General features: G+C 38.6%; 1 protein-coding gene across 1 annotated transcript in view; it reads right to left on the reverse strand.

Moving 5' to 3' along the window:
- Nucleotides 1–25,057, reverse strand: part of Cntn3 (contactin 3) — a 209,651-nt gene that overhangs the window by 11,281 nt on the left and 173,313 nt on the right. Inside the window, exons 15-17 of the mRNA XM_036182004.1 lie at nt 23,769–24,003; nt 21,333–21,448; nt 7,127–7,313 (exon numbers count right to left, since the gene is read on the reverse strand). Of these exons, the coding sequence (XP_036037897.1) occupies nt 7,127–7,313; nt 21,333–21,448; nt 23,769–24,003 (538 nt within the window). The remainder of the gene's footprint in view (nt 1–7,126; nt 7,314–21,332; nt 21,449–23,768; nt 24,004–25,057) is intronic.

Raw genomic sequence — 25,057 nt, forward strand, 5'->3', positions numbered from 1 at the left:
CAGAGAGTTAAGAGAGACTACACAAGTGTGTGCACAGCATCTCTCTTCACAGCAGTCCAGGGATGAAGACAAACCACTTCCAGTTTTCCATCCACAGGGGAAAGGATAAACAAAATGCTGTGGATAGCTCTCTGTGTAAATAAAGTTCTGATTGGCCAGTGGCCAGGCAGGAAGTATAGGCGGGACAAGAGAGAAGAGAATCCTGGGAAGTTGAAGGCTGGAGAGAGACACCGCCAGCCGCCGCCATGAGAAGCAACATGTAAAGACACTGGTAAGCCACAAGCCATGTGGCAAAGTATAGAAAAGCAGAAATGGGTTAATTTAAGATAGAAAAAGTAGATAACAAGAAGCCTGCCACAGTCATACAGTTTGTAAACAATACAAGTTTCTGTGTGCTTTCTTGGTTGGGTCTGAGCGACTGTGGGACTGGTGGGTAAGAGAGATTTGTCCTGACTGGGCCAGGCAGGAAAACTCTAACAACAACAAAATGTGTTAATGGAAGAGATATTGCTCACCTTAAAAGCAACCAGGAATCTAACATATGCTAGAACATGGATGAAGCCTGAGGCCACTAGGCTAAGTGAAGTAAACCAGCCCTGCAAATACAGTAAGGTGTCTGTTGTGTGTGACTTGTAGAGGAATGAGATTCAGGGACAGACAGAGATTCCTGATGATAGTGCACACAGCAGTGTCCATACAGTTGGTACCATTTAACTGTAAACTCAAAGCCTAATGTGGCCCCGGTAAGCAGCAATGTATATACAACTTCAAAGCCACATAATAGACATTTGAAGGCATGGAATAAAGTAATGGAGAGAGAAAGTTCCTAAGATGACTGACAGTGTACCTTGTAGCACTTCTAACTTCATGCTTGGTGTTTTCCCCCATCCAAAGTACAATCTGCAACAGCATGACACAGGCCAGATCTACTGGACTTAACTCGACAGGTAGTCTATATTTTAAAATTACTTGTCAGGTTTGAAGCCTAAAGATTTTTTCTCTTTGTCAAATAAACTACTGTTTTGACAGTATGATACAATAGCAAAAAAACCAGAAAAAAATCTAATTTGTTTCATTTAAAGATGATATTTAATTGGATTTATATCACAACATAAAGTGACAGGTCCTAAAATTCCTGAAATGATTCAAATATCATATAACAAAGTAGTATTCTTCAAAGTAGGATTTGTTTGTTGTGGTCTGTCCTCAAGCATCCATCATGATACTTCCTGTGTTTGGTTTTCTAACTTTTCAACATCAGCTTCATTAGATATTCCAGTTGTTCTGTAGATGTCTGTCTGCTATGAGGTGATGACAGTGACTGACTATGCCTGGGTGAAGCCAGGGCATAAGACACATTTATCAATGAGAAGACAGCCGAATGAATGGTGGCTGGTTGTCAAGGTGAGATACTACACATATATGGTGTCCTGCTCTTATTCTTGGTGCAGTGATAAAACACCCTGACAAAAAAAAAAAAAAAGCAATAGGGAGTCAAAGGGCTTATTTTAGTTGACAGTCTCAGGTCACAGTCCATCACTGTGGGGAAGTTGAGGCAGAAACTTGCAGCAAGTCGTCACATTATATCCACAGTCAATAGCAGAGAGAAACGAACGCATGCATGCCTTCTGCTCGTCTAGCTCTCTCTACTCTTGTACATTGCAGGACCCAATACTAGGAAATGGCACCATTCACCTTTAGGCTGCATGGTCACACCCTGCCCCCAAACCTGAGTTGCCCACAGGGTGGCCTGATCTAGACATTCTATCAACAAGACTCTTTCCCAAGGTGATTCTAAATTGTGTCAATTGACAATTAATACCAATCATCATATGTGCTTATACAATATACAGGCAACTAAACTTACAGCCAAAGAGAGAACATCTGTAGAATGAAAATCCGGGAATCACATCCCATGCAGTACTTAGGATGATGTTTTGTGGTTATGGTATTATAGTTGGCTCTTATTGTCTACTCCATGAATTTGTTCTGCAAATTTTCTACAGTGAGTGGATTTCATTTGTATGATACAGATATGGCTGCTGACATAGGGAACACTATTGTGTACAGTTTTCAAGGATGATGTATCCATAGTGGTGATAGTGATGCTGGCATATCCTTTGAAAATATGGAGTTTTAAGAGCTCATGCTTACTGTGGTCAATTATAAAGAACTATGTTTTCTAACTTTTTCTTGGCCACCTGAGAATAGTAAGATGATTTCACTGCAAGTGAATGTTAGCACCAGTACCTGAAAAGGACATTTTGCATTTAGAGATTGCTTGAGAAGATCATTGCCATTTTAATTTTAATAATTTAATTAAGCTGGTTAAACAAGCAGTATTGTGAAAAAATGAAATAACCTGATTCTACTTTCTATCTAATACTGAGATACATATTCTCTCAATCACCAAAACTATTATAAATGGGCCAAATGCATCATACCATAGGAAACTTTTATTAATGATTTATTTATTTTGGCTTTTCAAGAAAGGGTTTCTTTCTGCAGCCCTGGTTGTCCTGGACCTTAGCCTGGTCTACAGAGATTTGCCTGCCTCTGCCTCCCAAGTGCCAGGATTAAAGGCATGTGCCGCCATTGCCCAGCTTATTTTTTAATTATTTTTAATTATGCATATGTTTGTGCTTGTCAGGATGTTTCCAAGGAGATTTAACTGTCATGAAAAACCACTCTGAAGGTGAGCAGCATCATTCTGTAAGGTGTGGTCCTGGATTCAATAAAACTGAAAAAAAGAAAAAGCCAGCTATACACTAGCATACATCTCTCTCCTCTCCCTGACTGTGCATGAAATGTGCCTATCCTCCTGCACAGAGTGAACTTAACGGCCACAGAACTGAGACAAACTAAACCCTCCCTGAGGTTTCTCAGGCATTTTGTCACTGCCATGAGAAAAATAACTGATAAGTTCCTTTGCTCTGTGCAGGTCTGCCAGTAGTTTTCAAGGCAGGAAAACTGGTTGTCTAACAATTGGTTCATCCATCGTCCTTAACCTAAGAAGCCAGTAAGAAGCCTATGCAGTTCTGAGTAGAATCACCAGGAAGCATAATGCGCCTATTTCCTGAGAGTTTGACCGTTCAAAACAGCTAATGAGAAGTCCAGCTGATGTACTGCTATGCGGAGGAGTGGCTCAGGCTGAAAAGGTGTCTCTACGAACAGTGGCAGGAGTTATAGAAGTCAGTTTTAGGACCAAGATTAAGAGTAAGCACATGGGATGGGATGAGGTAGGGTGGCTCAGGGGTGAAGTACTTGCCTGCTACCCTGAGTAAAATTCCCAGTACTCAAAAAGTTAAGAGAAGTGCCTTCTGCAAATTTTCTTTGTATGTCCACACATGGGCTGTGGCCTGTACATGCTCCCACATAATAAATTAACACACACACACACACACACACACACACACACACACACACACACACACAATGTAAGAGTCAAGGGTACCTGAGATTTGGGGCCTAAGGACTAAAATTATCAGGTTGTGTTTGCTGAAATGGGGGTGTTATAATGGATAAGAGTTAAGACGAAGGACAGACAGGAAGGAGAACTCAGCTTAAGAAAGACTCAGACTCATATCCTATTGGAAGACTTTGGAAGATGTTGTTGGTCTGAATCCATCCACATTGCAATCAGAACTGCTATTGGAGGTTTATCACATAGGCTGCTGAGTACTTGTCCTATAGATTCATTCTTATGAATTCTGGACATGAGACTGCCAGTATGCTTCCCTTTAGAAATCAACACTTTCTATCATTTTCAGGCCATCTGCAATTTTTTTCTCATTAGTTTCACTAGATGGATGATCATAAGAGTTACCTCTCTTTGGCTTTTGAGTGACAGAAACCCATCTTCAATTACTGAAGAGGCTAATTACTGTTAAGTTAAAGATGCTTTTAGGAAGCACAAGTATTTGGATACCCAAAATTTAGTGTTTAATGGAAGCTACAGTACTCTGCTTAAGAATCCTTCTGTTATTTTACAATCAGAAACAACATCTACAGTCTGCACGGGTGGAAATTCTCACATGCTGAATCCCATGATTATAAGGACACACAGCTTATAAACTTTAAACTAGACCGTACAAGGCTGCAGCATATATTTTGAATTCACAATGTGCAGTCAGGAGGAAGTACGTTTGATTAATAACAGAATTTCAAGCTGGCCTGCTTCTTCAGCTTTCATTTATCCACTCTGTCATCCAGTCAGCATTTAATGAGAGGCTGACATGTGCTGGGAGTGGACTGGGCATTGAGTCTGGGTGAATGAAGCACATAGGACTCTGTAAAGTTTATCAACTTGAGGAGAAAACAGAGACCACACCAGGAATCAAATGGTATCTCATCTCGTTATACCTGTAGCACACAGATGATTTCTTCAAATGATAATCATGTAAGCCTTGCCAAAAGTTCTTAAATAGGACTTGAAGTTAAACCTCATCAATGCCTAGAATGATTATTCAAAGCTGCCAGTAAAAACATCAGAAATAGCTATGAAAGATGCCATCTTATTCTATTTTGGTACGTGCTTTAAAAATCACTCACATAATTTTTTAAAAAGAATGCATGTTCTTTATATGCACTTTTTAAGATGACTGAAGAATTTATGGAATTACCCATACAATTTAGAAAACCTTTGTTAACAGCATTTATAGAACACTGTGCACACTCTAGGTGAATTGCAGCATTGGGAGAGCGCTATGTTAAAGAGAGATTTAATTTACTTGGGGAAATTCTCACCAAACTTCAGTTGTACCAGCACTAGATTCCTGACTACCTCTGGCCATCTTACCCAGTCACCGAACACACAGCAAAATCTCAATAAACACTGCTGTAGATAGGGATGTGGACCTTCAAAATATGTGATTGGAAGAGAGGAGGGGACAATGTTTTAGACTCTGAATGTCTGCTCCATCACCTACTCCACCATCTTTTTGAAGGAATCTAAATTTCCTGTGGCTCAGCCTTTTCATTTCTAAAGTGAAGACACAAATAGCTTCCAAGTCAGTGTTGCCATGAGAATTAGGAATCAGAACATGAACAGTGTTATGAACTGTGAGCAGAAATTGCTCACTAAGTGTTAGCTCTTAAAACCATAATTATCATCATCATTATGCGTACATTTGTCTTTCCATGCTGTCTCTCCATTATAAAGGGGTTTGGTTTATGTTTTATAACTTCATTTCATTCACTGTGTGTTATCAAGATATTCTTATTAACACATGGCTTCCCTTTTCCTTTTGTTTCCCTAATACACTAAGTTCATCACTGACACCTCTGATATCATAGTTATTTTTCATATTTATTTATATGTTTATTTATTTATTTTGTGTTTGTGTGTGTGTTTGTGTGTGTATGTATGTGTGTGTGTATGTGTGTGTGTGTGCATATGAATGTGCCACATCACATTGTGAAGTCAGAGGACACTTGTCTTGAGAGGGTTAGTGCTTTTCTGTTCTCATGTGGGTTCCATAAAACTCAAGTTTTCAAGGTCAGAAGAAAGTACCTGTACCAACTGAGCAATCTTGCCAGCCCATAATGTTGTCTTTTAAAATTTTCCTAGTAAGAAATTACATTGATTAATAAGTTAGAGCAAAGAGTCAAGTAAACTTGCTTAAATACATTTTTGTAATCAGCATTTTTGATTGATTCTGGTTTTGAACATGTAAATAATGAGGAATATTTAAGCCTTAGTAATACTGAATTATTATCAAGAGAACTTAACATCTTTACTGAAAAGTTGCAAATTCAGATCATTTTTCAGTTTATGTATTTTCAAATAGCACACTCTTGGTCTAACTATGTGTTATTCATAAGAGATGGGCCACACTTTCCCTAGTAATTAGGCAAGGATAATGTTAAATCCCCACATTAGTGTGTTGCTTACAAATGGATGCTAGGGAAGGAAATAAATGGCTTTGTTGCTATACTGTTGCTCTGCAGTGTTCATTATGCTAATAAGCTGCTAGCCACACTTTTCCTTTTTATAAATAATGCAAGGATAAACATACAAATTTCCTCCATCAAATGACAGTGGTTAATTAACATCTAAAGTCGTAAGATTACACTTCATGTATACTTTAAATTACCAGTATTGTAATACCACTTGCCTACATATATATGTATATATTACCAGCATTCTTAGCAGTTTAGGCAATGAATGTATGCTTTCAAATAAATTTGGACATAGCAATCTGCAAACAAGATGGTTCAAGCACCAACCAAGAACAACAGTTGTCTCATTTCTGTATAAACTTAGTGAAACACAGAGATCTACTCAAGTAAATTTTGAAAATAAATCAAGAAGACAATTATGAACGAATGAAAATACCAGTGTACTCAAGGAACTTGACCCGTCATGACTCATTTTCCTTACCTTTAGAACTGAAATTGGAAGGGAATGATCAAGTACTTGGAACATGAAATTTCTCAGCCATTTTTAACTATGATCATGATGGTAAATAATGGAAACAGTGTAAACTAGCATGTATATGTTGAGAGAAAGTAACTAAATGCAAATAACCGACTTTCTTGATGACTAATTTAATTATAACATCACCCCAGCTCATGAGCTAAACTGTGAATACATAGGTAACAGAAACTCAGCTTGGAAGACAATATTGGCATTGCTGGCTAGAATTTTTAGTACGTATATATTTATGTGGACCTCACTATCTGATGATTATAACCTTTGAATTCATGTCAGAATCTTTCAAAACATGTGAGAAAGAAAGGTTTAGAAAGCAGGCTCCTGGGTGCTGGCATCAGCTTCCACTTATTTATGCTTAACACAAACTTCAGAGAATGAAGAGACCCCCCAATGGTGGACCCAACAAAGTCTACCACACTTAAAAAGTAGATTAGATGAATCTGACACCCACAAACACATTTTCTCAACAATGTACATGTGTGTTCACATGGAAGGCCTACTTAAGGATTTAGCGATATTGTGGCAATGCACAGGCCTCTAGGCTTGTGAGCTGTGGAAGTGGATTCCATCACTCAGTGGGGTGAATGACAAGTTATCCATTTAGGCGACAAAGGAGGCCATCACTGACATTGCAGAGTACCTTTCTTCACATTTTTTTTTCTGAAAGTGGAAAAGTGAGAAGCTACTCACGGGTTTTCTTGGTGGTGGCGTTAACTGTGGCACTGAAGGGACCAGTGCCTGCACTGTTGTAAGCCCGGACAGCTGTGTAATATGCTAGGTTGCTCTTCAGGCCCCGGAGTACAGCTGAGGTCTGATTTCCTGCCACTTTCATTTTGCTGGATGATTCTTCTTCTCCTCCAATGTTCCAGTAGCGCACCTGGTGGACAGCAGACATAAAACATGCAAACAGCTGGACCAAATATTGCCTTTTTCCAAAACTCAGTCATTTTCACTAGCATGGGTGCTATGATGCGTTTTCTTGTTTATTCCACCAGCGTTCCCAGGAGCCCCACTGTGTGCCAGGTGCTGCCCTCAACCTTGTCACAGCTGTTGGTATACAGAAAAGGGGAATGAAGAAGAGTTAGAGAATAGTCACATAAACAAATGAAGCAGAGTCATTCAGGATGTGAGTGCAGCGGAGTACAAGATTGCAAGTGGGAAGGCAGAGGAGAAACACACACACATCCAACAGCAAGCTGTTCCCATTACCAGCCTAGCTCACGCTCAGATCTGCCATGCTGGAATGCACTAATGAAGCATGAATAAACTCCACAGGAAAGTGGACATTCCTTCTGGGAAGAAAGTGGAATCTTAGGGGGAAGATCTGAGAAAGGAGACTGGCCCCTGGAATATCACACAGCAGTGCTCAAATGTCACCAATTCTACCTGTGCCTGCAGACCTGCAGCAAGAAGCAGGAAGAAGGCAAAGCAGCTATTTTAAGAATAACATGTTAAAATATGTTACATGGATTTTGCTATTCTGAGATGTGCTAAAATGCTTTTAGATTTATTAAACTGGCATAGGCATAAATGCTATAAGTATACAAAAATGAACCAGTGATAATATTTGGCAGAAATAGAAGTAATAAATGATAATGTAAAAAACGTTGTCTGGGCACTGTGGGGACTGTTCAGTTGATAAAGTGCTTGCTGCACAAGCAGGATCACCACAGTTCTGATCCTTAGCACTCACGGCAAGCACTGGGTGTGCCAACATGTACCTATAATCTGAGTTCTGGGTATATAAACAGGAGGACATTTGGTGCTTGCTAGCCAGTAGGTCTAGGCCAATCAGTGAACTCCAGGGTAAGTGAAGGATCCTGTCTGAAAAAATGAGGTGGAAAAGCCATTGAGGAAAATAACAGACATTGACTTCTGTTCTCTACAGGCATGGTACTCATACACACACACACACACACACACACACACACACACACACACACTAAATCATAAATGAAATATATGTACATATATTTTATAAATATTTTCCATTTGTACAATAAAATACTGCTTTCTTTGTTTATAAGTTTAGATTCTTCATTGGATTAAAAACAAATCAACAATGACAAAACACGGAAATAAAAATCCTATGCAAAACACAAGCACATGTTGAGTGGGAATAAGAACAGTTACTGACATTTGATTGTTTAACATAAATAATGAAGTTAACATAAAGATATAAAAAATATGGCACCTAAAAAAGTATATTTTGTACTTTTGTAAAGAAATAGGCCTGCCCTCCTCTTTTTTTGTAGTTGACAACCTTTTATTGCAGCATTCAGTTTAAAAACTTTTATAATAAAATATAATTATAAAAATAATTTTTATTACTCCACAACTGTCTTTAATTTGAACACAACACAGTTAGCAACAGATCTCTACACTCACAATCCTGAAGATAATGGACATTATGTAGACTAGGCTACCTCTCGACTCATGGACTTAGCTCTGAATCAGCAGATTTGGTGTTTCTAGTTATGGTTGTTCAGTTTGTAGAATGCTCACTGAACATGCACAGAGCACATGGCTCAATGCCTAGCACACCATGGTGGGTTGGCTCACACTTTCAACACTCTGGAACTAGAGGCAGGATGATTAGTACTAAAAGTTATCCTTGGCTACATAGCAAGTCCAAGGCTAGCCTAGGCCACAGATGGTACATGATGAAAAGTGAAATATTTAAAATGCAAAACTCTAATTACTGAGTAAAATTGCCCAGTTTTAAAATGCACTGTACAATACTATGTAGATCAAACAAATCATGCTGACTAGTTGAATAAGATATTGGAGCCATCAAAGCAAAAATATTTTAGAGGTTACTATGTTTTTTCCAAATGAGAACCAATACATTTATTCTTTAAAAAATAATAGCCCAATGTAAATCTCACATTTTTACAATAATGTTTCTAAATTACAAAACTAAATAGTTCTGCATTCTCTGCCTCACTCTGTATTATAAGCTAGTAAACATGCTATTTTGAAGTTATTTCTGTGCATTTCTCTTGCAAAAGAGTTATTCATTTTTATGAGAACCTCAGATAGAGTACCTGAACCCAGTAAATATGATTTTCTTCATAAGGCCACTCCACTGATAAGCAAAGTGTTAACAGACATAAATCTTATGTAACCAATACTGAACACTGTATGTACTGTGAGGTTTAGATGACCTGTCCTTGAGGACAGTGTCTAGCTATTTTCTAAGAATGACATCTAATCAATAATTATAATAAAATGTTATAGACAGCTGGAAAGCTTGTGCCTTGGGATACAGCACAGGTTGGGGAAAGTATCAAATAAATCTGCGTTATAATAATCTTCACTTAACAGATGACGCAGGAGAGGGATGGAGAAGTTTGGTAACTCAATCAAGATCCTGTTTAACTTCTGGTCTCTTGTTAGCTTCTGATCCATAAGTCATTCTTTTTGTGAGATATCAAATTACTTCAGTGTGAGCTGCCTAGGAAAATGTGCCTTGAGAGACTGATGTAAAGAAGAAGTAAAAAATAATTCACAACTGGAATATGAAGTCTACTTTTATAAACCCATTTATAGAGAGATTGAGAGTTATCTTGAAAGTTCTTGTGAACAATACATGTTAAAGTATTATAACCCATCTCTGAGGACTGGAGAGATTTATCTTTAGATCATAGTTGATGGGTATTAGAAGTATTTAGACACAGAGAAAGTGTGTGCCAAATTTGAACATAATACTAGTCAGTGAAGACTGACAATCTTCTTAGATAGCTATAAAGAGTTGAATAAATACACAATTAGCCAGAACCTAAACAAAAGTGAAGTTGGAAATTTCTTATGAGCAAGTTTTCTGTATGTATTCCAATGTGTTCTATAATATTTTTCATAAAAATATATTAATTCTTTGTTTTGTTTGTTTGTTGTGGAGCTAGGAATTGGAATTTAGGGCCTTGTATGTATAAGTATGTATACCTAAGCTATATTTATCTTTGGGATTTTTTAAAAAAAACTTTATTTTTATTTATTCTTTGTGTCTTTCACATCATGCATCTCTATCCCATTCATTTCCAGTCCCTTCATAGACACCCTCTGCCGTTGTAACCTCCCCCACCCAAACAAAACAAAATAAAATAAAATTTAAGAGAAAAAAAGGAAAGGAAAAAAATCTCATCATGGAAACTGTAATGTGACACTGTGAGTCACACTGTAGACCCCCTTATCCATATATCTTTATATGCAAATAAGTGTTTACTGCAAAGAGTGATTGGTCTGGTTTGAGGCATCTGGTTTATACACTATTGATGCTAGGACCTCACTGGGACTTCTCTTGGATATCTTGTTGCTGCCCTGTGTCATGGATATCCCGCAGCTTTGATTCTACAGGATTGGCCCCTTCTTGTGCTCCATCAGATCACAGATGGTGTGGATGTTGAGGTGGGCCAACTTATAATTCTGGTTCTGGGCCTGAGTAGTTGCTGGGTTGGTCAGCTCACCAGCTGTAGACTGTCTTCACCATTTGGGGGAGTGACCCCTACACCTTTCCTGGGCAACACAGTAGAGTTAGCCCTAAAGGTGTAGGTGTGGGAGAGCTGACTCTGAGGATGTAAAGGCAGGAAAACTGGCCCTGCCCCTTGGTCATTGCTGTAAGGGGTGAACTAGCAAGGGCAATGCTGAAGAGCCCACCCTGGTGCTTTGGGCCACTTTTTAGTAAATTTTCAGAGTTTCATTAAGTTGCTTGAGTTCAAACTCATTGTGCAACCCAGGATGGCCTTGAACTAGTAACCCTCCTCTGGCAATCCCCCTGAGTTAGCAGTGTCAGCAGGCCTCGCTGCTAAATAATTCTGCATTATTCCGTTTTCCTTGGGTTCCTATAGGAAGTTGGGATAACATGAGGGCAGTGTCTATAAAAAAGGAGCAGAAACTCAAGTGTTATAAACGAGAAGTGTACCAAGAGTCATAGGTGGGATATTTGCTACCAGCCTACTATAGTAGACTAAAAGGTCATCTTCTTTACAATACCCAAGTGTATTGCAAACAAGATAAAATCATTATGTGATAATAGATAAAAAGTTAGCTAAATTTGAAAAGTAGCAGGCAAATTTCTTAGAATTGAAAAGAATTAAAAAAAAAAAAACATTGATAAGAATGTAGCTAAAGATGAATGGTGGAAGTATTTCTACATTAGTCCAGAACATGGCCCAGAGAAACAAAATAAAGTTCTGAAAGTGAAGCTAAGAGACATAGAAGATGGGCTATGTAGTTCCAACTAGAGTCCTGAAAAAGGGACCAGGAAAAAACAACATTCAAAGGACACATGGATAAGATTTTACAGAATTTGATGGGCGTAGGCACCTTCATCTTCTAAATCCACTCAGAGTTTACTGTGGGGAAAATAACATAGAAAACCATATGAAAGGAGAAGGTGATTAAGGGTGAAATGTGCTTCTCAGCTGCTTTTCATGGCTGGACACCTGGTAGGTCCAGTTTGTCTCTATAATGGTAGTGAGCCATTGCAACTTGGTTTGTGGGAGAGGAATCTCTCTCTCTCTCTCTCTCTCTCTCTCTCTCTCTCTCTCTCTCTCTCTCTCTCTCTCGTGTGTGTGTGTGTGTGTGTGTGTGTGTGTGTACGTGTGTGATTCATTTACTTCATTGCTAAGGGCAGTCTCACACCATAGGACAGGACTTAACTGTTCTCAGACCTCTATTGCTGAGCAAGTCCCCTCCTTAAACACAGTCTCATTCTCTACAGTTTCACTTATCCTCAGTGGACCACAAGCTTCTTTCAACTTCTGTAGAGAAAGGTATTTTAAGAGAGATGACATTAGAATACCTGTTCTTGGAGTATGCTATCATATGTGGTCTATTTTATTATTAGTTATTGGTAATCTCTTAAGACTATCACTTATAAAATAAACTTCATTATCAATGGTTTCAGAATTCCCCTGGGACCTTGGAACAAAACATCATTGAATTGTGAGGAGACTTGGATCAACACCATTTAAGAATACTTCCCTCCTTCCTTCACCAGGCTGGGTATTAAATTCCAACTCTCGGAGCGTCTATGAAATGTAGTGCTTTAATTTTCCGATGAGATAATACAAGTTTGTTTTGCTTTCCTTTTGAATCATAAAACCATTTTGCCAGTCAATACAATTTAATCTGGATAAGTAAACAGAAACAAACTGGAAGAATGTCACGATTAAGAATGCTATCTCTATTTCTGCAAGTAATTTGGTTACCCCAAAGTAATACTCCTGCTGCGAAGACTCTTTATTATCACTGCTGCAGAGATTTCACTTAATTTAAGTATAACTGAAATGCAGTACATAAAGACGCTGTCTTGAAAAATGGTACCTTTGCTTAGCCACTAAAGAACAGGTATTAAATCAAGAATACTTTTAAATAGATGAAAGTGGTTATGTGCCTGCTTAGCTATTTTCAAAGGGACGAATGTTTTTTAACATAGCTGTTACATTGAACACACTGAAATAAACAGAAGGCATGGAAAAAAATGCATTGAGCTATTTTAGGAAAACAAGTCCACATTTATCTTTCCCTCGTGGTCAATCTGTTTTTGGCCCTGGAGAGTCATGTGGAACAACTGCACACATCAATCTGGCTCATTTCCTGCTGCCTTCTCATTGGACATCATTTGGAGGGGGCGTCTAGTAAAACCACAGTGCCCCTGGGAAGCAAAAGTTGTTCTCCCAGCTATATGGCTGAAAGCCAAGGCCACACAGGAGTCCTTGTTACTCTTCACCCCTGTGGACGGTCACTGCAACCAGCCTCAACTGCAGAACTCTGTTTTCTACCCTCTCTTAAAATCTGTGCTTACTCACTTAAGTAAAGCTTGCCTGAATTGCCTTATGCAAATATATCTCAACTGTCTGTGTCCAATTTTCCTGTGTTCATTTTCCGATGTGAATTCTTTGCTCAGTAACAAGGAATGAGCATAAAGGCATATGCCTTTGCTTCCATTCTCTCAGAGAAGGTACTCAAATATTTGATAATTTTCTTCAGTCAAATGAAAATGTTAGGGACTAAATACGTTCTGTACAGCTGTTTGGAACAGGAGGCTGGATGAAGATATCAAGGAGTCTCTGTGAGGGATTCTTTTGTGTTTACTCCTCTCCCAGACTTAAAACAAAAACCTATCAGGTTCTCCCTAAATACTCTGTGTTGAGATAGTTCACGTGTATAGGTTTATTTCACACACTGAGAAAAATGATTCTGTATGAGCTTATTTCTTCTCTTTTTTAAATTAAAAAATAAATATGAACATGTGTTAATTGTATATACTTCGTATGGTTAATGCTGATTGTCAGTCTGACAGGATGTAGAATTAAATGGTAGGTAGACCTCTGAGCATGCCTGTGGGGATTATCTTGATTGTATTTAACTGAGGTGGAAAACCCACCCAACTGTGGGTGGCATAATTCCCTGTCTAGGATCCTAGAATGGATAAATGGAGAAGGAAAACTGAGCAGAAACACATATTCACTGCTCTCTGCTCCTTACTGAGGACACGATGTGACTAGCTGCTATGTCTTCTTGCCAGGTTGGACTAGAACCTCGAACTCTGAGCTGCAACAAATCCTTTCTCCCTGAGTTGCTTTGGTTGAAGTATCTTATTATAGCAACAGGAAAGGAAACTAAGGCAATATTAATGTCATATAGTATGGTATTGTAGTGTCTGTATACTTCATACATTGCTCTAACCAAGGTAATTAGTATTTCCTTATCATTTCTCTTTACTATGAAAACTTTTCTTCTAGTTTGACACATTCACACACACACACACACACACACACACACACACACACGCACGCACGCGCACACACACACACACACACACACACACACACGCACACACAAATAAATACAAGAGGTTATTATAAATAATATGAACTGACAGCAGCTGTGACTGGATGCAGAAGACCTGCACAAGTTCAATGGAACCTGGATGAGGGAAGGACTCAAGATGTCTCACCCCTAGCTGAGTAGCAATTGGCAATTGGGAGCTGCTGGGCAATGGAAAATCAATTTTTTTATATAATTTTATTACAAATTTTTAGTGAAGGTAAGTATTGTTCGAGAAACTTCACAATTCAGCTGAGGTCAATTTTTGAATTTGACATTGTATTTCTGTTCACGGATTCAGGTTCCATCTAAAGCATCTAGTATGATTAATGTTACTGAAGACTTCCAGATAAGGAATTTTATGGTCAAAGCAGTGTTTTAAAGACCCCATAAGAGATATATAATAAAGAGTTTCACTATGATATCTTCAATCAGTTATGCAACGTGCTTCATTTGTATCCCTCACTATTAACCTCTCTTCTCCCAATACCACCCAAGTCAATCTCCTTTCTCTCTTTATATAGTCCTACTTCTTTTTTTATTATTATCTCACTTAGTGACCCAATGAGTTTCATTAAGGTTGTTTACAGGAGCATGGGTGGGAGTTTGTTTACAGGATAATGTGTAACTTATCAATGGCTACACTACTATAAATGACGTCAATTGTTATCTGCTTACGAACTCTGGTGGGCATAAAGCATGAACCCTCTCCCTTCCATGACAGTGTAGTGACTGGTCTAAACTTTCGAAGATCTTGCACAGATAACTAAAGCTGTTGTTGCAAGTTCAAGAATGCAGAACCTATGCCATGCTCTAAAGTCAGCATTCCATATTGCTTCCTACTTTACTCCAGCATTTGCATTCTGTCTCTCCTTTGTTCTGTGATGTTCCCACAGCTTTGGAAAGGTGATACACATGTCCCATTTATAACTGGGCATTAAACAATTATTATCTCTATACTCTGATCAGGATTGAGTCTCTGCAGTCACTGCAGTACCTCTCTGGGTATAAATATTCCAGTTATTTAGAGGGGAGTTTGAAAGGTATAATATGTCTATTTAGTAAAGCCTTTGACCTCCCAGTCATGGTATTTTGACTGGGTTTGCAGTACCTAATGTGAATTTCATGCTGTGGAGTAGGCTTCCAATATGATAAGAAGACATCTAGCTACCCTGATAGTAGACATACCACTCCTTTACCAGTAGGTTCCAGAGAGTCAATTTTTAGGATGAGGTCCTTGAATTTGCTCTTATAAATTGTCTTATACCCATACACACACACAGAAAAATACTACTCTCAGCCTTGATCAGAGAAATTGCTCTTTGCAGTGGATCATGGTGAATTCAGAGATTCATGGTTGCTCAAGGTGCTAAGAATATGTGAGTGTAGAGTGCTTAGCCCTCAACATGATCATTGTAACTATGGACTGACAGTGGCTCCAGTTATCTGTAACAGGCTTTCACAAGACTAGGCTTGCTATCAACAGTCAGTCATAGATGGGGGAGCACATTTGTCCCTTACCTCTCCCTTAACTATTACCTGGAGGGTTAGTCTTCATTGTTAGCCTACCAGGCTGCAATGAATATTTCATAAACATGCTCACACAGATGGCCCTGAATAAACTCAGTAGGTCACAAAAGAAAGAAGATATGATGTGGAAAAGGGATTTGTAAGGAAGGAGGAATGGGCTCATAGGAATGGGAGGGAGATAAAAGAGGGTGGAAGATGAGAGTAATAATCATGTATTATATGTGTATATGATATTGTCAAAGTATTGTTTTTTTTGAAGAAGCAGAAGCAGAGGTGGTAGTGGCAGAGGCAGAGGGAGAAGAAGAAGAAAAAGAAGGAGGAGGAGGAAGAGGAGAAGGACTAAGAGGAGGAGTAGTAGTAAATTATTAGTATATACCATATAAGAACTGTGTGTTCTCTTCCCCAGGCATCCAATCTCCACACCCCTACAGGCATCTGCCTCTTCTTCATTATGTCTGCCTCTCTTGTTCATATTCTAAAGGGCACCAGGAAAGACATGAGCCCAAGTGTAACTGCTTAGCAGATGAAATAAATTGGAGTCCAGGGAAATGAGCTTCTCAACTAACGCTTGGTCAAATCAGAAAGAAAATTAGTCTTGATGCTAATGACGACATGTGCACAGCTTGCCACATGGGCTGTGATCAGCCCTCACTGAGATGAGAGAGAGGCGGGAGCTATTAACAAGTTCAAAGACAAACTTGAGAAACTGCAACCCACAAACTCAGCCACATGACTGATAATTAATTACTCTGCTAAGTCATTTATCCTTCCAGGTTAGTTTTGAAATAATTGCTGAAACTAAGAAAAGGTATATTTTTATCAGGCTAAAATTACATAAATGAATTCTTAACATTTTCCCCACCAGTTCATGAATCTCTTAGTTCATTTTTTCCTTTGTGCATACCACACACCCTTGTAGAGTACATTTTCAATCATGGCTTCTTTTGCATACACTGTATGTGCTACATTTGGAAATCCTGTTTGTTATTTTTTGCACAAACAGGAAAAATGCAAACACTCCCTAAAGTTTATATAGAAAGTTGCATTATCACTGTTCTTGCAATCCCCTGCCCTACCAGAAACAGGAACAACAGCTCTGGGGTCACACATTTGATGCACAGTAGACTTATTTTATTTCCTTAATTTTCTTTCTTTCTTTAAATTTTTTTCAGTAAAATTTGAATGAAAAGTCCAACATTCAAAACAGAAAGTGGAAACTGTAAGGCTCCTTGGACAGTTTTGACAAATGCTGCTGTTTTTAACAAATAAATTTATTTATTTATTTTACAGCCCAGCTGCAGTTTGCCCTTCCTTCTTTCTTCCCAGTCCCTCTCCCCAACCCTTTCTGTTCCATCCTCTCCCACTCATTTCAGTTCAGGAAAGGGCGGTTTCTCCCGAGTATCAACAACATGGCATATCAAGTTGCAGTAAGACTAAGCACCTCCCATATATTAAAGACGGGCAAGGAGCTTTCTTTCACTTAATTCTAAAATAAGGCTCTGAGTTACTGGCTAGTATTATCTCTATTTTAAGTGAACCTTGGAAAGCTTTATGAAAGTGCTGGAGCTCTCTCCCCAAACAGCAAAGTCCAAACTGTATTAATTTAGTCATCTCTCTTTTTTTTTTTTTTTCATACTCCCCTGAGGACCTGGGAAATAGGAACAAACAATTACTTGAAACCCTCTGTTCCATATGGGGCCTGTCTTGTCACCCAGGAAGATCTGACTGCATGAAAATGGTGTAACCTCTACTAGATGCTGTGGTGGCTTCCACTAGGGTTCTTTGATTTTCTACCAATCACATGCTCACATGCTTTTTCTAACATGAAATCTATTTTCAATATAATGACCTTTTCTGAATAACTCTTCAGCAGCTAAATTTATACATTAAAAAAGTCATGGCTGGGGACATGGCACAGTCATTTCAGAACTCATATGCCCTACTTAGTTCAATCTCCAGAATTTAAATGTAAAAAGTTGGTGCAGCTCTGGTGACTGACTGTCATTTTTTTTAAATCATACTTGTTATAGGAAAAAAAAAAACCATGTTAGGGGGCCATAAACAAGTGGATACCTGGGGCTTACTGGTCAGCTAGTCTTTCTGAACTAATGAACTCTAGGTTCAGTGAGGGATCCTGTCTCTAAAATAGAAGGTGGAAAGAAATAGAGGAAGACACTCAACATCAACTTTAAGCCTCTACAATCATGTGTACACACACATCCATAACATGTAACAATTCCCAACAACCAACACTCTCAAGATGTTTTATAAACTCACAAGTCCAGAATGGTGTACTCATTTATTTCATTTGAGTATATCACAAGGTACAGCCATGTTGGGACTTATGATCCTGCATTTTGTTTGTAAGGGCAAAAGCATTCAAGGTTGGTATGCATCTCTGTTTCCTCACTAAAGATTGTCAAATATATAATTAATTTTCCTTGACTAGTTTTCACTGAAAACTGAATTCTTTGTCCTGCTCATCTTATGGGAATTTCAATTATAGTCACTCCTGGGTCATTTTCCAAACCTGGGATAGGTAACTTTTTATGACGTTTGATTTTAGCCCTTTAGGTGTACCAGTGTGGGGCTATTCTAGGTGAATGGGAAATCACTGCTGCATGCCAGAGCACAGCTGTTCCATTCTGTGGTCTTGCCATGAATCTATCTGGGCACTGCTAGGGAGTTCCAAAACTGTTGCCCACCAAGACCCAAAATTTTCCATATTTTCTTTCTCAGCACCCTCCAAGACACACAGAACCATCTACTGGCGTTTCTTACCCAATGGAAAGAATGCTAGAAGGCATCAGGTAGGTATCAGGTACCAGGCCAGGTGATTCAACTCTTCCTGAGTTTCCTCAAGCTCTCTTTAAGCAAGAAAGCTTAGGACTCAGTGTCTGCTTGAGACTATTTACTGGAATAAAATTGGCAAATAAACAACTTAAATAGTCTCTTTAGACATGGTCTCCAGCTGGCTTTTTATTTTCATGGGCCGTATGTTATGACAAATACCTTCCACAAGTTACCTTGTCCAGCTTGCTGGAAGCATGCAGCTTATGAAACTGCTCACACAGCAGGGACTGGCTTTCCCTTCATTGCTTTGAGGCCATGCTCCTGCTTGCAGCCAACAGAGCTTTATTGTCATTGTCACAGTCAGTGCTCTAGCCTTTGGGAGCTGCTGTTGCTGCCCTATCATGGCCCACTGCTTACATCCACCTCAAAGAATCAGGTGCCTGGATTCCTAATTTCTACTCTGACCTCATTTCAGAGGCTGATCATGTCCCTGCTGTATTTTTGTGGTATTTCACACTCTTCATCCTCCACCTCCCTTTCCTTAAATGAGTGGGTGTCTCTTGTTTCTGATTTGGTTTCTTTCTAACAAAACCTGTTCTTATGTTTAACAATAAAAGCCGTCACCTTTCTAATACTTACTAAAACATGTACATTACCTACATGTTTTCATCCAGTTGTTTTAAGGAGAATTTACAGAGCTCATGTTTACTAACAACCCCAGGTAATTCTGGGGAACTGGCCCATAGCCTAGATCTTGAGCATCACTGCTCTGGTGCCTGTCCTTTCTCTAATTCACTTGTTAATATTTATTTAAGTCAAGCCTTGTTTGGTTACAAGGAATGGAGACATGCAGAGCTGTTCAAATACAAAGAGACTTTAATGAGAAGAAGGGCAAAGTGGCAAAAAAAAAAAAAAATCTCAAGGCTACTTGAGATTCAGGTAGCTATCAAATTCAAATGGCTCTTCTATTTGTTCTTTCTGACGTTCTATAAGCTCTTGCTTGCTTTGTCCTCCAGAGCAACACAGGAGTATATCTGCTCCCTCTCATCTTATGAGCATTGCCCAGCATGCCTGGAGTGTTAGCTTATAAAATAGAAATAAGCTGTGAATCTGACGCAGCACCTCAATGGCTATAATGTCTACCCTACTTATTTAAACATGTCAAATAAGAACCCAACTGCTTGTGATGGACTTTTTGTAGATCAGTTGCCTAAGATCAGGTGACCACCCTGGGACCAACACCTGTGGTTGGACTGAAAAGCCGAAGGGGAAAAGGCTGTGTGGAGCTAACATGCCCGTGTAAGCCTGGGCAAGTCACCTGGTTGCTCACAGAGGTAGTGTACTGCTTTTTTTGTTTTGTTGACAATTTAACACAAGCTACAGTTGTCAGAGAAGAGGAACTTTGGTTGAGAAAATGCCTCCACCAGATTGCCTTAGGCAAGTCTGTAGGTCATTTTCTTTACTAATGGTTGATATGGAAGGGCCAAGAACACTGTGGGAGATGTCATCCCTTCCGCAGGTGGTAATGAACTACACAAAAAAGCAAGCTAAGCAATCAATGAGAAGCAAGCTGGTACGTGACATTCTTTCATGGCTTCTGCATCAGTTCCTGCTTCCTGTCCTGACTGCCATCAGTGATGGAGTGTGGTCCAAGAGTTGTAAGGTGAAATAAACCCTTTCCTCCACAAGTTGCTTTGGGACATGGTATTTTATCACAATACTAGAAACCCTAAGACAGGGAGGTTCCTAAGAAGGCAGATGTGGGTAAAGTAGAAATCATAACTATCATTACAATATTGTTTTTTTTTTTTTTTTTTGTTTTTTTTTTTTGTTTGTTTTGTTTTTTTTATGTGGAGCTGAGGATCAAACCCAGAGCCTTGTGCTTGCTAGGCAAGTGCTCTACCACTGAGCTAAGTCCCCAACCCCCAATATTGTTGTTAAATAAATCTTAATATTTCTTTTTCGTTTTTCTGGTTCTTAGCTCTACTGCTTTGTATTAAACATTGGATCATTTTATCTTTTATCATCATGTGTATGATGGTTCTACTATGCCATTCTGATGTCACCCTTCTCCAGCAGATCCCCTTTAGCGATGTCTACACCATTCATGCTCAGTGGGAAATGTTTATACTTTTTTCATGTTTATTTACTTTTCCTTTAATTTCCTGGCTAAGCTTTCCTACCCTTGTGGACTCTATCAAAATGGAATGTCCCTTTCCACTCAAACTGATTTATTGTCTTGCTGACTTATTTTGACTTTCATTTTATTTGGTCTTACAAGATCCTCTCTTTAAATGTTTTTCTTATTTCACCAAATACTGAAATCACTGCAAGTGAGAGTTATGTTACAGGCTGCTAAATGTACTAGAGACTAGAAGAGAATCTCACAATGTAACAAGAACACCAAGAGAATAGGCCAAAACCCTGGGGAATGTGTTTTCCTGGTGACATAACAATTATATACACTGAGTACTATAGTTCAATCTCATTTTTATTAGAGAACCCACATGGAAGATTTAGACTCCACAACTTCCCTCCATATATATTGTATGAGCCTTCTCCACCCAAATGGTTATTTCCTTCTACCTGGCTGAGTTAAAATTCTCAGATGGGGCAATCTGTCTGCCAGTAAGAAAATTTCAGCTGAAGACAGTATTTGTCTAAAATGCTGATGTTAAGAAAAATTTAAAATAAAACACTGTAGCAACATGAAAACACACATTAATTCTAAAGCAATTACCTCATAGCCAAGTAAATGTCCATTGCTCAACTTCCAGGGAATTGTGTTCCATGAAACTTCAATTTCTGAGGAAGACAGACTATAGGCAGAGATGTGGGATGGGGCTACCATTGGCTCTGTTCAGAAACAGAAATTGAAATACAGTGGTAATGTTGGGCATTAAATTGACAAATCATCTGAAATTCTAAATTTAAAAATTTTCAATTTAAGTTTTTGAGACAGGGTATTGACATGTAGTCCTAGCTGGTCTCATACTTTCCATGTGGTCTAGGCAGGCCTAGAACTCACAAAAATCATTCTACCTTGGTTCTAGGGAACTACAATTATATGAATGTACATCAAACTTGGCTGAAATCTTTAAATAATAATAATTAAAACATTGATCAGGTGAAGAGCTTATAATATTCTGTAAAAGTACTTGAAACCATTTACCATTTCCTGAAAATGTAGATCCTACTCTTCTCCTTAGGAAAAGGTGACTTCACAGTCACCAGGTTTTCACTGCCTAATTGCCATAGCAACCTATACTTCACTCTTTGGACTTATTTCTTAGTGTCTTCCTCTTTTCAGTCTGTCCTTTTGTTCTCTGCATCCTGTCTTTGTTTCCTTCTGCTTCATCCCACACCAGCTGTTTACCTGCAAATGCTACTGACATCATGTCAAGCAAAGACCAAGGTCAAGTCAATGTCATTGGCTCATAAGTACTGAGTGAGTGCAGTTTCTAGGGAACAGAGATTTAAATGAGATAGATTGCAAATGCTATCCAAGGAGAGAGTAGACATGTCCATTTTAATACCAGGAAATCCTCTTTGTAACACTTATTCCTGGGTTTTATGGGGTTCACAGAGATTTGCTTTTCTCAGCATACTGGTTCTCAGCAGACATTTCTCCTCTTCAACATCCATTTCTGCATTAAATTCTATGCCCTGACTACATGAGGCCAAAATAGAATCAGGGTTTAAGGATGGGCACAGTGGTTTCTCTATCTAAAGACTCTTAGGGTTGGGGCAGAGACACCAGCAGTACTTAGAACCAATCAATTCAGCACTGGCAGTCTAAGCATCAGAACATTTTCTGAGCCCCTCAGACTGTGGTTCTTTATGAGGAGCACTGAGCAGATTTTACTTTGACTCACTGAGGTGCCGTAACATAATTGTAGTATATCTGTCACTGCAAGTGGGTCAAGAACATAGGGGAAGTGAGCAAGACAAGAATATGTAGAACGCTCTGGAAGTCTCTTTTTCCACAACAACACTCAGGTCTTAGGAGCATGGGAGGCAGTATCTAAAGACTCCTTGGTTCATCACTGCCTAAGCCCTGGTCCTGCCCTGACAAGTCTGATAGTTTCTGAAAAACAGGTCTGGCTATAAACAGTAGGATCTCTCTTTAGAAAAAAATTTTACAACAATTTTTATTCTTCCCCATTAATGAAAAATGAAAATATAAGACTAAAGGTGGGAGTTTTAGAAAATCTGACTATATTTATTACCATTGGAATCACCAAGTTTGAACCATGTTTCATAATTTATTACCCAGTCTGAGACATAGGGGAAAGAATATGCTATCATCGTTCATAAGTTCAGAATAGTTAAGGCCAAAGTTCCCCAGGTGAAATTGGTTTTTCCATTTACTAAATATATTTTAGCAAATCCATTCACATCTTTCATCAGTCTCCCATTTTCTCATGTCTAAACAGAGACTAATAATTGAACCTATGTTTCAACCTTTATTTAAAAATTCAAAATGGCAATGTCTGGCAGATGTTGAATGCTCCATATAACATGGTATGGGACAGAACGTGATAAAAGGGTTAACATTCAGTTGCCAATATCTCAGATGGCAATTTTGCTTGATTCTCCTAATTGCATTATCATTTTCTCAAGATGGCTTGAAAGAAAATATTATATTTTGATTTCTTGAGGAGGTATACAAGAAAGTCAGAATGACTGAGCAGGTTCTCAGTGAAGTATGCAAGTGTCTACAATGGTTGCGGTCATGATTCAAAGATAGACACTTTACATCTCTTAAATGTCAAACTCCTGGTTCTCATTATCCATCATATTTCTGTCCTTTGCTTAGGCCATAGGAAATACTGTTTATAGCACTGGGCCAGGGTAGTTTGAAGAACTGCTTAATTTTCACACCAAGAAGATAAATGAAATTTAGGAGATGACAGTATTCCATGGTTCACAATATGAAACTCAGGATGGGAATGCCTCATGAACAGTTGTAATTGATCATTATGCTCTATAACTATTCAGAGTCTTAACATTTATAGTCAGGTATAGTTGATCATTATTATTTGCACTGGTAATCTAACAACAGCTCTGATGACTGCTCTTTTAAAAAAAAATACAAGTCACAAAGAACTTTCAAAACATTTTTTAAAGCAATGCATTGATTAGATTGGAACTAAAGCCTTTGTACTTTCCATACCTTCCTCTGCAGAGAATACTGTTGTCACTGGGCTAAAGGGCCCTTCACCTTTGTTATTGTAAACACCAACTTTAACTTCATATGGTGAAAAAGGCACAATGCTTTCATTCCTAAAGATGTATCTTGGGTTATCTGGGGATGTCACCACTGTCTGGATCCAGGTGGTAATCCCAAGTGGGCGGAAAGCAACCACATACCCAAAACCTTCACCATTCTGTAGTTCTTCAGGGACTGGCTACAAAGAAAAGACATATTAAGTCATCCTAACTTATAAGGTCCAGGCAAAAATGACAGAGAAATCATTTGTGGAATTAAGCAGATGTGTTTTAAAAAAACGAGAAAAGCACTCATGAACAGTCAGGTGAGCTGCTTTTAGATAGTCATTCAAAGTCATCTAGATAATGAAGTTGCATTTTCTTTGATTATTTAGATATCAGAATGTCACATGGTCCAAGTCTGAGCTTCTAATAACATAAACTTTCATTCAAGAACACCTGTTATTTTAAGACAAATAAAAATGATCGAATCCCTAAATGCTAATTTTACAGAAAAGGTCATACCTGGATATTATGACTCAGAACAAAAACACTAGAGAGAAAGAGAAAGTGAATAGAATACACTAATTCAAAGCTACATGTCATTATTTAAAAGATTCTGCTTATATCCACCACAGGAAAATGGCATTTTACTTGTTCATCACTATCTGCAAATTTACACAGAGAATTTGGTTCTAGTGTCTTTTAAATGTTAAACTCATTGTTACAGTATTTCCTAATTGTGACATGAAGCTAAGGCTAAGAGAATGGCCAGGAAGAAACTAGACACCCAAGCACATGATGGTCTGTGTGATATCAATGGAACGCACAGGGCTGCATAGAATATTACTACTGAACAAAAGTCAACTGTTAGTGCCTGATTCTCAGTTCTGCATTCAAGAAGCAAATGATTTTTATCAAACTGTTTATGGTCTCCTTGCCTTGTTATTTTCATTGATACCACATTGTAAGTATGGAATGAAAATAGTAAGCGCAAATGAGAGGAAAAGCTATTAGCACAGAATGCAGCTGGGTGAAGAGCAGCACCACAGGCATCATTGCCACTACAACCAGCACCACCACTGCTAGCTACAGCACCATGGACCACCTCCAGGACTATCTGAGTTATAAGCATCACACAATCAGAATCAACAACACCAAAATTTGCAGCACAAATCCCTGAGGGAGTTCTACCAACAACAGCACCAACACTGCCATCAGTGCCGGAAATTCTAAGAATCAGCAGCATCTATT

Source organism: Onychomys torridus, chromosome 3 (genome assembly GCF_903995425.1).
Source record: "Onychomys torridus chromosome 3, mOncTor1.1, whole genome shotgun sequence".
Classification (NCBI taxonomy): Eukaryota; Metazoa; Chordata; class Mammalia; order Rodentia; family Cricetidae; genus Onychomys; species Onychomys torridus.